Raw genomic sequence first — 13,553 nt, forward strand, 5'->3', positions numbered from 1 at the left:
TCTAGCCTTGTACGTGGAAATGTCACTCACATTCAGACCTGGCGCAAAGCAAGCGCCTCGTGGCACATAGGAGTGTCACACATGTCATACCAACCACCCGGGGGAGAAAATTCCTTCAAAATAAAAGCAATTGGTCAATTATATAATTTAATGTGCTAAAAATCCAAAACCAAAATGACATAATGTATCACTAAAGAATACACTACATAGCACTAGAAATAAATGCATTGAGATCGTAAGTGTGCATGTCGACTCCTTCTCATTGAATCGTAATCTAATATTCAAAAATTGCTCCTAATAAATGAAGGAACGCCTCAAGCTTATCTATAAAAACGCTAGACATATTTCATCAGTACCATGGGCTTGTCTTGGTGATGAGGTGAGTAGAAAATTCTCTTGTACTCTTGCCCTCTTTATAGTGTTGCTCCCGCTGGCCATGTTTCAGGAAATGTGGTCCGGGACTTTGTTCTTGGAAGTTCCCCCTCCTGATTTTTTGTGTTGTTATGCTTGATTTGTTCATGAGAAATCTATTAGATCTCATCTATTTCTTATTATGCTCTTTTGGTACGCTCTTCGCAGAAAGGTATGGGGACCCAGTGAGATTGTTCTATTTTTCCTTGCTAGTAGGTCCTTCCTTGATCCCTCTTCTTATGTATTTAATTCATGCGAGTTTGTTTATGGAGGTGAAGATTCACGGAATTTCTTTGTGAAGTTATGTTATTTTTAAAATTTTCTTCTTGGAATCGTTCTCCCATCACAATTTGTCAGAGCTCTTGATCTTGTTTACCATTCTTCCGTTGCATTTTTTGCATCTTCATATTATGCATGCGTTCATACTTTTCGTAAATGCCAAATTTGAGGTCTATTGCTGACATAGCTTATCGTTTGTCTGCTTTAGATAAAGAGGAATTGATCTAGCAGCAGACAACAACCAACTTCTTGCTGGCTAAGGACTCTAGTCTGGAGAAAACTCCATATACAACATTGCTTCGCACTGAGATCTTTGTAAGTATGTGATATCCTTTCTTGTTTTTTATCACTTGTTGATCATAATTATCCAGGTGTTTATCGAGTAATGCAATGTTTTCTGTGGTGCAAAGTCATGTTGGTTGGGTTCCTAAAGCCTTAATCACCATGGTTTAGTATGAGTGTACAATTCACACATGCATGAGTACTTCCAGAGTCCACAAGTAGAACTATTTTAATGCTTTGAATGAGAAGATATCATAATCAATAAAAAACAATAATAATACCAAGTTAATGTATTCCCATTATATATACATATATTATATATGATGATGATATTATAATAAGCCATCATTTATTTGTTTATATTTATTAGCTTTGGGAATGGAAGTTGAAGGCAAGATCTATCTTGCAGGATAATTGGCCATTACATATTCTTATGTACACTTGAAAGGCAACTGGTTATCATAACACATGGAGAACAAGCCAAGCGAGCATCTCAATAACATATTCACAATAACACCCACAAATGGATCTGGATATCTTGACAATGATACGATAAAGCAGACCATAATTGCACAAGAAGCTACATTCCGGGAACAGGTAGGTTGTGATTTTAATATGCTTTGAGTAGTCTATGGAGGAAAAAAACATTGCTTAGATATGTAAACAATGTGTGTTTTTCTTATACTTATCCATGGATGTAGTTGTTTCTCATTTCTTATAAAGTTTTGATATCTTTATAGGTCATAGAACTTCATCGTGTGTACAACGTTCAAAAGAACCTAATGGAATTAGAATGCCAAAGAGGTGAATTAAGTAAGCATTCTCAAGAGAAAATGTATTCATCACCATATGGGCGTATAAGAACAGTCAGGCAAGTTGAGCCTCCTGCTGGACATGATATGAAGAAACCATCCAAAAAATTCATGAAGGGAAAAGATTTAGTGTGTAGTTCAAACGGAGTTTCTATGAGGCATAGCAGTAGTAGGCCCACACAAGAAAAACTGGCCTTTCAGGTTTCAGATGATGCACATGCCAATAATACTGATGATGATGTGGTGATACTATCGGAGAAGCCTGCAAATAGTTCAGTAAGAAATAAAAGTTCATCTCCTGGTACAAATGTGAAGGACCTTCAGGTTCCAGCTGATGCACATGACGATGACAATGATGATGATGATGTGGTGATACTATTAGAGAAGCCTACAGATAGGTGGCCAATAACTAATGGTTCAATTCTTGGTACAAATGCGAAGGACCTTCAGGTTCAAGCTGATGCACATGCAAATGATAGTGATGATGATGTAGTAATATTGTCAGAGAAGCATGCAAAAAGTTTGCCAAGAAAGCATGGTTCAATTCTTGGTACAAATTTGAAGAACATTCTGGTTCCAATCAGTGCACATGTTTATGATTGTGATGATGATGTGGTGATACTATTAGAGAAGTCTGCAAACAATTTGCCAAGAAATAATGGTTCAATTCTTGGTATAAATGTGAAGCTTAACAGTGAGGGCTCCTCACGCGTGAATAAGGAGTGGACCAATAGTTTACAACCATCAGATGTATCAACAACGAATGTTTTGAACAAAGAAGTTGTAGGGCCATCTAGTAATATGGAAACAACAAACTTCCCAAGTGTGGGAAGTTCAAGTTCTCAGAACCAGGTCTATTCATTCGCAGGAGTGACCCTGAACCTCCCAGATGTGAAGCTTGAAATTGAGCCATCCTCGCATGTGAAAAAGAACCATGTTAGTGGTTTACAACAATCACATGTCTCAACATTGAATGCTTTCAATACAAAAGTGGTAGGGTCATCTAGTACTATGAAAATAGAAGACTTCCCAAGTGTGGGTGCCTCCAGTTCCCAAAACCAGTGTTATTCATCGCTAGGATTGGACCTGAACCTCCCAAGCTTAGAAGATACCTTGAATGGAAAGCATGTGGGTGCAGCCATTGATTCAAACTTCTTGGTTGCAAATGAGGAAACACAACATAACAATTCATACATCCACAAAAAATATGGTAAGATTTTCTTAATTTATTTTGCAACTGTAATAGCTTTATGTAAGCATCAATGCATAGTAAGTGTAACATTTTTTCCTTTTATAGATCGAAGCAATGTCATGGAATGCTTCACACATGAGAAAAAAAGTGTTGATTCCTCAACCACAAATGATATGTCCAGTTGTAGCATCCGCAATCCAAAAACATTTGTAGCATCCAGCTCCAATGCTACATCCAAATCTCTACGGAAAAGCAACACTAAAGATTACAAGAATGGTTGCCTTCCAACATTACAAGAATATTGCCGCCTTCCAACACCAAAGACTACACAACCTGGAGGGGGTCAATATCAAAAGCAATCCCGGTTCTATAATTGTGTAGAGGACATGAATCTGAGCAATGGTCCTCGAGATGCAACTGCCACTCCGGGAGAAGCAAGAGAGGATACCCCAATGGAAATCTCGTGGGTCAAAAAGAAGTTGCTAAACATGAGGAAGGGAATCTCCATGAAAAAGTCACAAGTGCCATCAAATTATGCAACTGGGCATTCCCATATTTTGCCTAGTTCCATGGCTTACTCAGAAGGTAGTTCAAAAATTCTTGGTTACCCTATTAATACAACCACTGAGAAAGATCCTCAACTCTCATGCATTATGCACAAGGGCACAGACGACATGTCCTCGAGTAAGGGTGTAGCTAACATGGAAATGCAATTCCATAAAAAGGATGACACCAATGCCAGGAATCCCATTGACCTGAATGTTGCACTACCATTCATGGATGAAATGGAGATAGATGCCCACGCGCCAGAAAGCAACACTATTCCTCAAGAACCAGATGATTCTTCTAATGAAGATCATGTTGTGACTGCTGCGAAGAATCTTATGGCCATGCATAAGGTTGAGTTCCAAGCAGGATTACCTGGAGGTAATAACAATGATGATGACTCTGAAGCTATTGAACAACATCTGTTTAAAACCAAACACCACATTAGCAGCTCAACTCTATTATCCAAAGAGAATAAGAGGAGCAAAGACCATGGTGTTGCTTCAGCTTCAACCTCGAATGTCCAATTCAAGCGCATCAACACCTCCAGAAGGACGTTATGCCAGGTACCCAGGATTCTAGATGATGCCTACCATAGGTCAAAGAGAAATTAAGATTTCTTCACTCATGAGAACTTCATAAAAGTAGTTTTTCGGTGATGAATTTACTGAGAATTAAGGAACTAGTAGCTTACAATAATTAGGAACATCGTGTATGGTTCGAAACTCTAATATGGTCTCTACAAACCTACATTGGATCAAAACATCTTGTCATGTTTACTTCAAATCGAACTCTTGTTTGAGATTTATTTTGTCAAAGAATGTTGTAAGATCACTTTTGATTGATTTGATAATTTCATTTAGAACTCATGAGCATGCTGATGTTCTTTGATGTCTTGAATTGTTTGAGAACAAAGGTCAGCAAATGCTATTTTAACTCACTGATGATGTCAAATTGTCATTTTAGTACTTTTCATGGTAAACATGCCATAGGTAAGGTCTACTGGAGGTGGTTCATTTTGAAGACACTATTTGATTCATGGGATAGCTAATTTTAGAATGGCTGGCGAGAAAGGGTGTGGAGGGATACGAGCAACCATATTCACAAATTATTCCCTAAGATTTTGTTTACGCTAGTCTGCCAAAAATTGAAGTACGAAGCCAACCACCTGAGCACATGCACCACGATAGGCTCACCCCTGGATCAAGTAGAAAACTCCAATCGTATTTTAACACACTGATGATGCCAAGTTTCCATTCTTAGTACTTTCCATCTTCATCATAGAGATACGGTTTGATACACGGACCCCCATTAGAAAAGTTTGTAGTAACCGAGACAGATCTATGGTCTAGATTAAAAACTTACATCTCACTTCAAAGGGAAAGTTATAGACGATTTACATGTTAAAAAAGTTGCATCCCCAAGCAACAAGCGCTGCTATGTAGACGATGTTTTGCTGAGAATTTGTGAACCGGCAACTTAGATCCAAGCAACTGTAGCCCGACGCAATGTCACAGAAATTCGCGTGTGGTGGTCCTTGTCCGGTTGCTGGGCGTGCTGGGAGTAAATGCCACGACCTACTAGCATGCGTCACTAGACAACCTACTGATGGTCTTGATCGATAGCCAATTCACACTCATCTAGCCATCCACCGTGAAGTGTAGTTTTTCGGCGTCGTGCTCAAGGTGGTGTTCTTATTCAAATTTAACTCTAGATTTTTCTTATATTAACTGAGACAGGAGAATTTCAATCAATTAGGAAAATAGAGAGATCATTGGTTCAAGAAAGTATTAACTTGACACCTGAATTCATGTGTAATAATCTGCTCTAGAATCTGGATGTTGTTAAAAGCAGCGCGGGGTTCTGCCTGTTTCAGAGCTTCTTGTTCTTGGCTGGAGGACTCCTGAGCCTCCTCAAGGTATTCACGGGGCCAAAGCGGCCGAGCATTGGCGCGCATGTGTGAATCCACAAGGAGAGGGTGGGTAAGGTGTGGTGGTGAGCGGGTAGGGAATGTGTCGTGCAGGGATGCGTGGGTGGCGTGTGGTGGGATGGGGTAGCAAGCCGGAAACGGGTGCAGGCCACCCGGCCGGTGGGAACCAGCAAGTACGACGTGACATCAAACTAGTAAATCACGCATGAAGGTGTGATTTTTTCTAGGAGAAGATTGTAAGCCCTGATAATTGCCTAACAAATCAAATGATTAACTGGATGGATGGAAATACCCTTTACAAGTTTTAAGGGGGAAGGGGTATGGAAGCACATCTCTTCATGGTAAACATGTCGTAGGCAAGGTCTACTCTAGGTCGTTCGTCTCGATGGCACGTTTGGGACATGGGATAGCCAATTTGGAATAGTTAGTGAGAAGGGTTGTGGCGGGGATATTGACAACCAGATTCCCATTGTATTCTCCAAGTTTTCGTTTTCACTTGTCCGCTGTAAATTCATATACGAAACCAACCACTCTTGCACGTACCCCAAGACCCTCACAATGTTTTACACCCGTCCCTCACTTGCTCACCCCATGGTGTAACACCCGAGAATCTTGCTACAGTAATCTTCCACTAATATGCCATGTCAGCAAGTTTAGCTAAGCCAAATTGCCACCTGATAAAAAAATCAAAGCCTTTTTCAATTTGAAAATAAAGTAAAATAACCTTTCTTCAACCAGTAAAACTAAAATGTTTGTAATATTGAACAAATTTCTAAAGATATTATAAAAACAAAACCAACATTAACTGAGACTCCAAAAATGCCCCTAGCTATTTTTGAATGACCCAACAACACCCTTCCATCACTTTTAAATTCAAACCAAAAATCAAATGAATTCAAATGAGGTTCAAACCTTTTGTGGCAGTGCCATTTAATGCAATTTGAAATATGTGGCAAGTTAATTTTTTTTACAAAAACCAATTGGTGGCTCTACTTAATGCAAAACAGTGTAGAAAAACTAAACAGAAAAAGAAAAGATAAAGAGGTAGAACCTACTGTGCACTTGGGCTTAATTCTACAGTATAAGGCCCAGCCTACCATCACCCTTGTCTTCTCCCCCGCTACAGTGGGGGTGCAGGAGGCAGCCGTGGCGGGCATCCATGGTGCCCCCGCCCACGTGCGGCCATCCCCCCGGCTCCCCTGCTGGATAAGGGTGATTCCCCCTGCCCCTCTCATCCTCCCCCGAAGCTCTAGCACCCCAGATCCCCTCTCCCTCGCTCGATTTCTTCTCCCCGAGCTCGTCCGCCCGCTACACCCACCGTGTCGTCGCCGTTGCCGTGACCTCGTCCACTCTCTCGCCTCGTCTTCATGTCGGGAAGCACCACCGTCACCTGCTTCGCCTCCCTCGTCGCTGGATCGGAGACGGGAAGCCTCTACGCGGACGCCCGCGTTCGTTCCCCTCCGTCGGTGTCCGCCTCGGCCACCACTCCGACCTGCTGCTCCGTCGCATCCCCGGCCCCCCTCGACCTCGTTGTTGACTCCCCGGTGAGCCCCTTATCCTCTCCCCTGCCTTATATGTTCGCTCGCGCCCCCTGCGCCATTTTTCCCCCGTGGCCGAGCTCCCTGGAGCTCGCGCTCACGACCCCGCGCCCGAGCTCCGGCCCCGTGCTCCGCCACGCCCTGGTCGCGCCCGTAGCTCGCTTTGCCCGCCCCTGGACACGCCCTCTCGCACCAGCCCTGTCCCGCGCCGCGCCCACCCTCCCTGGCCTCCCCCCGGCCGCCGCTTCCGCGCTTTTCCACCCGCAGTCGCTGCCGCCTCACGCGCGCTCGCCTTGGTCTCGCCTCCTCCCGCACCCGTCACCGTCACCTGCCGCTGAGCTCGCCGCGTCCGTGCAGCCGCTCGAGCTCCTGCTACCGCGCCCTGGCTGCGCCCCGCCCGTGCCGTCGCGCCTTTCCCTTGCGTACTGCCTCCCTTGCCGACGCGCGCTATTGCTCGCCGCCGCCTGATGTGCTGCCGCTCGCGGCCACCGCCCGCTGCCGCTGCCGTGCCGACGGCCGGCCCTCCCGCTCGTCCGGCCGGCCACGCTGTGGCCGCCGGTGCGCCCTGGGAGCCCGTGTGCAAGCCCAGCCGCACCGAGGACGGATGGGCCACTGCCAGTGGGGCCGCCCACATACAAAAAAGAATAGGAAAAATAAATGTAAAAAATATATATTAGGCACTTATAGGTGGGCCCCATGAACGCTAGCAGTTGACCAGTCAACCTTTGACTGGGTCAACTCTGCCACTGGACCCCACTGTCGGTCACACAGCCTTTCTGCTGGGTGCATTCCTGGGTACCCATAGCAAATTTTCTGTTTATTTCCAAATATAAATAAATTCAGGAAATACTTAAACCTTTAAAAATTCATATAAAATAAACGTAACTCGGATGAAAATAATTTATATATGAAAATCGACCATAAAAATATGGCGAATCCGAATTTGCACTCCGTTCATCTGTCACGTGCCCCTAGCATAGCGAACATGGAACCGTCCCCTCTCTTTCATATGTTCGAAAAATGCCAAACACCGGGAAAACCCCTCCGGATGTTTTTCCTCTTCGTCTGTAATGTGTAGTACCACATTAGAACACCCCTAGCACTGCTTACGGTCATGTCATGCTTTATGTTGCTTTGTATGCCTATTATTTATTGTTTGTTCCCCCTCCTTCCTCTCCGGTAGACCCCAAGACCATTGATGCTTCGGTGTTCGACTACGGCTACGCTTCTGAAGATTCCTTTAGTCTGTAGAGAAACCAGACAAGCAACCCCCCCTTGATCATTCCGATATCGCCCATTCCATTCTCTCTCATGCTTGCATTAGATTTTGCTACCGTCCTTGATTGCTCCTATGCTGATGCATAGCCTGCTTTTGTAACCTGCTCTTGTATCTTACCTGCTTATCCTAAACTACTTAGTATAGGTAGGTTAGTAATCCATCAGTGGCCCCTCACCTTGTCCGTCTTGCCCCCGCTGGATTACCAGGTGACTCCATCAACGTGATCAACTTCCAGAGCCCGACATATCACATCACACCCCCTTAGTTGTACGACTCTGCAGAGTTACTATCGAGGGCCGAGGGTGATAACTCGTATGGCACTTCTGATGTTAGCTCCGTAGTGTAGCTAACCGGTCGTGGTCTTCGAGGGTGATTCCTCCTTCACCACCCCCGATAATGACTCTGTCATGCAACCCCTCAAGTGTGAACCATCGAGGCTGATTCCTCCTTAGTTCACCTTGACGATTACATCAGGTGGATTCCATTGAGGGTGATTCCTCGGATTCCCTTTGGTGTTTTGGACACAAGGTTACTTTGACTTTACCATAGAACCATGTTGAAGTTAGGTCGGCCCTGAGGGGTACCCGCGAGTTGATGCGCAGTCGGGTTGACCTAGAGGGTACCCGTGAGATCTCTACGTGGCACGGCTGGGCATTCCGGGCCCTTGCCGTAAGTCCATGAGTCAGGGCGACGGGGTCACATGATCGTGAGTCTCTACTCTTTATCGCGTGCTCCCAAGACACTAAAGGATTTGGGTATTTGATCTGAGTTTATCGTTTGCCATATACGCACTAACCGCCACGTGGGACGAGATATGGGCAACCGGCGTCGTAGTATCAGCCGAAGCTTTCCAGACGTGAGCGACTGAGCGGCGCGCGCCCGGGTGGTCCGTGTAAAGCACCTGTCTTTGTAATGGAGGTTGCCAGGACTGATCCCGGCCGCCCTGACAACGTGTGGGAGTGCAATGGGCGATGGGCCCAACACCCCTGCGCACTTAGGATTTAGACCAGTGTGCTGGCCTCTCTGTTGAGCCTAGGTAGGGTTGTGATGTGTTGATCTTTCGAGGCTGGGCATGATCCAGGAAAGTGTGTCCGGCCAGAGTGATCGAGCGTGTTGGGTAATGTGGTGCACCCCCGCAGGGAAGTTTATCTATTCGAATAGTCGTGTCCACAGTAACAGGACGACTTGGAATTGTGTCCCGACCTATACAGCTATAACTGGATACTAAGATGTGAAATGGATATAATGGCTCTGGGGTTTCTTTCTCGCGGGGAGTCGAGAAAGGATCTCTGGGTGTTAGTGCTGTATCATACTTGTTAAATATAATATGCTACTCTTACCTCTTCTGATGCTGCAAGATGCATGAAGATGCTAATCTTCGATAGGCTAGGAATTCCCTCCTTTTCTGGCATTCTGCAGTTCAGTCCACAGATACAGCCCATTCCTTTTGATACTGATGCATACTTAGTTTAGATCTGATGTAAGTCTTGCGGGTACTTTGGATGAGTACTCACGATTGCTTTGCTGCCTCTTTTTTTCCTCATACCCGATTGCTGCGATCAGATGACGGATCCCAGGAGCCAGATGCCACCGCCGACGGCTACTACTGCCCCGAGGGTGCCTACTACTACGTGGAGACGCCGACAACCAAGAGTAGTTAGGAGGCTCCCAGGCAGGAGGCCTTTCCTTTTCGATCGTTGTTACTTTTGTGCTAGCCTTCTTAAGGCAAACTTGTTTAACTTATGTCTGTACTCAGATATTGTTACTTCCGCTGCTCGTTTGTATTTGAGGTTATGTATTCGAGCCCTCGAGGCCCCCTAGCTTGTTTTATAAAGCTTGTATTATTTTAATTTATGTCTAGAGTTGTGTTGTGATATCTTCCGTGAGTCCCTGATCTTGACCGTACACATTTACATGTATGATTAGTGTACGATTGAATCGGGGCGTCACACATGGTCAAATAGAAAACCCCAACCCTTGATCTCCCTCGTTCCATGTTCGTTCTCTTCTCTCCCATGGGTGGAAGCGGCTGCCGTTCGAAGGAGCAAGGCGTCCTATTTTTTCCAATACTAGAAATTTCCTGTGACACTTTAGCAATTTTAACACTCTCTGTCCCGTGTCTGCATGTGCGTAGAAGAAATCTATAAGCATTTGTAGGAAAATTATTTCAAACAAGAAAAAAAATCCTAGAACATTCCCTAACAAAATGTATCCTAAAACGCTCTGTTTGGGTCTTCCTGATATCCCTACTGGGCCGGGGCTCAGGGGATGGGCGTTAATAGCCACACCGTTTGGACTGAGTCATATAAGTGAGTGGGTTTGGCCCAAAATCTGGCCGCCCCGATTTTCAGACCGGTACAGCCATATTTTTGGGACTCACCCTATTTCGGAATTTTCTGAATTTTGAACCTTGGTAAACCACTTCAATCAACTAAATTAACTGCCAAAGTAAAAAGCTCCAAAATAAAGAATGAAGATACCACCTACGAAGTTTGCCAAAGAGAGGAGGAGAGAACGTGGCAAAGCTTGTGAATGCCACATGCATCTGTTAAAGATCACGTAGCGGTACCTACAAGCATGCGTTCCCTTTGTTCCTTTCCTTGTGCTACACATAACTGCTGCGTTCATGGGGAACGCACACACATACGGCTTATAGGATTCACTGAGGGTTTTAAGCTGATGGCACGGTACTTTGTCGCCGGGCCCGCTGCCAGAAGGGTGGGGGACACAAAGTCTTCCTAATCAAGCTGTCCTGTACTCTCACCAAGTGAAAAGCTAGGCTGGTTTGCTGCACAACAAAGAAAAGGGGAGATTAAGCATCAAAACAGTGAAAAATCTTTTGCTCCGGCAAGATTTTGATGTCGCCCAAGATAGAGCTAGTGATAAAACATAAACATAAAACAGTGAGCTATTACTGCATCTGCATTATGTTCTAGTTAATCGCTTATGTTGACTATGGCATGCTATTGATTTTAGTTTTCTGCTAGCTAGTTCCAAAGTTAAGTCGGCCAGGTAAAGTATGGTGCCTTTTGCGGGGAAATACCCTTTGGTTCTTGGGTGTATGTAAGAAAAAAATAAAAAATCAAAAAGGTTTACGAGTTTTTGTTGAATAAACTTGACTTTTTTTTTGCACTAGCATATAAATTTTTACGAATAAAAAATCAGCGTTTACTCAAAAGTAAAATTTATTTGCTATTATATGTCACTACTCATATTATTTTGGCCATTTATTTTTGTTTTTTTAAGAAGTCAATGGTTTTTTTTTCTTTTTGTGACTTTTTTCAAGTACAATGAGAGGTCAAGTATATTTCAAATATATTATCAGAATTTTTGAAGTTTTTATATAATTACTATTTTTTCATATAGAGTGTATATGCATCCATAGACTAAACATTTCTGACATTTTTTACGAGATCAATAGTAGTTTATTCCAACAAGATAGTTACAACCCAATGGCAAGAGTTCCTCAATACATGGGGGTCCTCTACCGAGCCACATAGTTATAGCTCGCTCAGAGCGACTATACCTTGCCAGACAATCTGCAACGCTATTCCGAAATCTATGTAATTTATAGGGATAAACACTCTATCGATCACGAGGGACTTAATCTCGGCTACTAAATGACCATAAACTGAACGATCTAAACTAGAACTGGAAAGACAGGAAATAGCAGATAATGAATCAGATTGAACCATGACCGGTAGCTCCGTGTGCTAACGAGCAAGCGCCATACCAATCATCAATGCATGAATCTCAGTCTTTATTGCGTCACTGCAGTTGAATAAATAGCGATACACTGAGAAGATGACAGATCCGTCATGTCTTCGAAGAATCATTCCCACCACCACCGTACAATTTTCCTCCAAGAACGCTCTATCAACGGACAGAGCAGCCATATCACGTGGCGGTGCAGGCCACGGATGAACCTGCGGCGTAGTAGCTGCCTCTAGTCTTTCCCATGTTTCTCCGTCTTTTGCGGGCCATCTGAATGTTTTTTTAGTTACCATCTGAGTGTTCAGTGATAGCAGTACATACACCAATGGTTTCTGGCGACACGCCATTAGGTAGCTCAATTAGCTGCAGCTAAACCAAAACGACAGCATTACCAAATACAAGCATATCAAATGTAGCATGGCATAAAGCAGGAAGGAAAGACCATCTTATGATATGATCCCGTGCATCTCGATCCCCATCCATTTGTACCTGCATGCATGGTCATGCCTATGAGCGACTACTTTAGGGAAATTCTTTTCTTAAGTCATAGATAACCGGCCCCCTTGTCGGCCACCGCCCACTTGTATTTCAGATCAACTTTAACCATCTATGTAATTAACAAATAGTAAGTATATGCTACAAAGGGAATACTATTGGATTTGTGTTCGAAAGATGTTTTCCATGGTATGATTTTTTATCCCATAGTTCATAGTTTATTAGCTAAATTTACGGTCAAAATTTGATCCAAAATACTAGCTGGCCCAATAAACCTTGATGGAGCACGTGAGAACTGATATGCAACAAAACATTACCCTGATTGCTAGGAGAAAAATCCAATGCACATAACACAGACCACAAAAGCAAACAAACAATCACATCTTAATACCTCAAAAGACTGAACCACTTCCTACAATGAGTGGACTTTTTTGCTATGCTAGTTTAATTTTTTTTCTTTCTCTCACAAATGCAGGTGTACTTTGTGTCTTGGGTGCAAAATATAAGTCCTAAATCTTTCATGGCTCGTCATGCGGTCCTATGTAGTGCACCTATTTATGCCAGTGGCGTAATTACTTAGTGCCTTTTCTAGGCATAGGATAGGATAGGGAGCAACATGGTACTAATTAGTGGCAGTCAACAGCAAATAAATCTCTTTCTACAGGAAGAATGAATTGGTTGCCTAGTGAAAGCGAACCAGCCATGAATGCGCAGTCCATTCGCAACGTATTGATCACAATTCATACTCCCATGTGTAGTATGAGCTGCCTCTAATTTGTTTTTAGTAACATCCGTATGTTGGAGTAAGTACATAATCTAGCCTAACGATTCGAGTTCAATTCGTAGAATTGACAGGTGATGCACAGATGGTTTTCTCCCATCTATTGAGGATCAAGTTTGGTGTGTGGTGAAACCGCTCACGAAGAAATATCTTGATACTCATTTAAATAATTCTGAGGACCGTGTTTATCTTGCTACTCGTACTAAAATGTCCGTATGCATCCCTAGTCGGTGCAGAGGCTGAGAAGTGACCATCTCTCCCACTTTAAATTGGCCGCCGCGTCCAGGACATGTC

At 43.7% G+C, this 13,553-nt stretch overlaps 1 protein-coding gene and 1 long non-coding RNA gene across 2 annotated transcripts; both read left to right on the forward strand.

Moving 5' to 3' along the window:
• The first annotated feature begins 412 nt into the window (after positions 1-412).
• LOC120964376 (uncharacterized) lies at positions 413-4,330 on the forward strand. Its single transcript, XM_040389002.2, has 4 exons — positions 413-1,005; positions 1,382-1,569; positions 1,713-2,994; positions 3,082-4,330. The coding sequence occupies exons 2-4, from the start codon at positions 1,441-1,443 to the stop codon at positions 4,134-4,136; spliced, it is 2,466 nt and encodes an 821-aa protein (XP_040244936.1). The 5' UTR covers positions 413-1,005; positions 1,382-1,440; the 3' UTR covers positions 4,137-4,330.
• A 2,244-nt stretch (positions 4,331-6,574) lies between these two features.
• Positions 6,575-10,123, forward strand: LOC120964377 (uncharacterized). Its single transcript, XR_005756366.3, has 2 exons — positions 6,575-6,996; positions 9,833-10,123. It is a non-coding gene; the product is annotated as an uncharacterized lncRNA (long non-coding RNA).
• Positions 10,124-13,553: the final 3,430 nt, after the last annotated feature.

This window comes from Aegilops tauschii, chromosome 5 (assembly GCF_002575655.3).
Source record: "Aegilops tauschii subsp. strangulata cultivar AL8/78 chromosome 5, Aet v6.0, whole genome shotgun sequence".
Taxonomy (NCBI): domain Eukaryota; kingdom Viridiplantae; phylum Streptophyta; class Magnoliopsida; order Poales; family Poaceae; genus Aegilops; species Aegilops tauschii.

Coding starts and splice junctions, on each gene's coding strand:
- LOC120964376 (XM_040389002.2), top strand. CDS start 1,441: ATGGAGAACAAGCCAAGCGAGCATCTCAATAACATATTCACAATAACA. Junction 1,570..1,712: donor AAGCTACATTCCGGGAACAG/GTAGGTTGTGAT, acceptor ATATCTTTATAG/GTCATAGAACTTCATCGTGT. Junction 2,995..3,081: donor ATACATCCACAAAAAATATG/GTAAGATTTTCT, acceptor TTCCTTTTATAG/ATCGAAGCAATGTCATGGAA.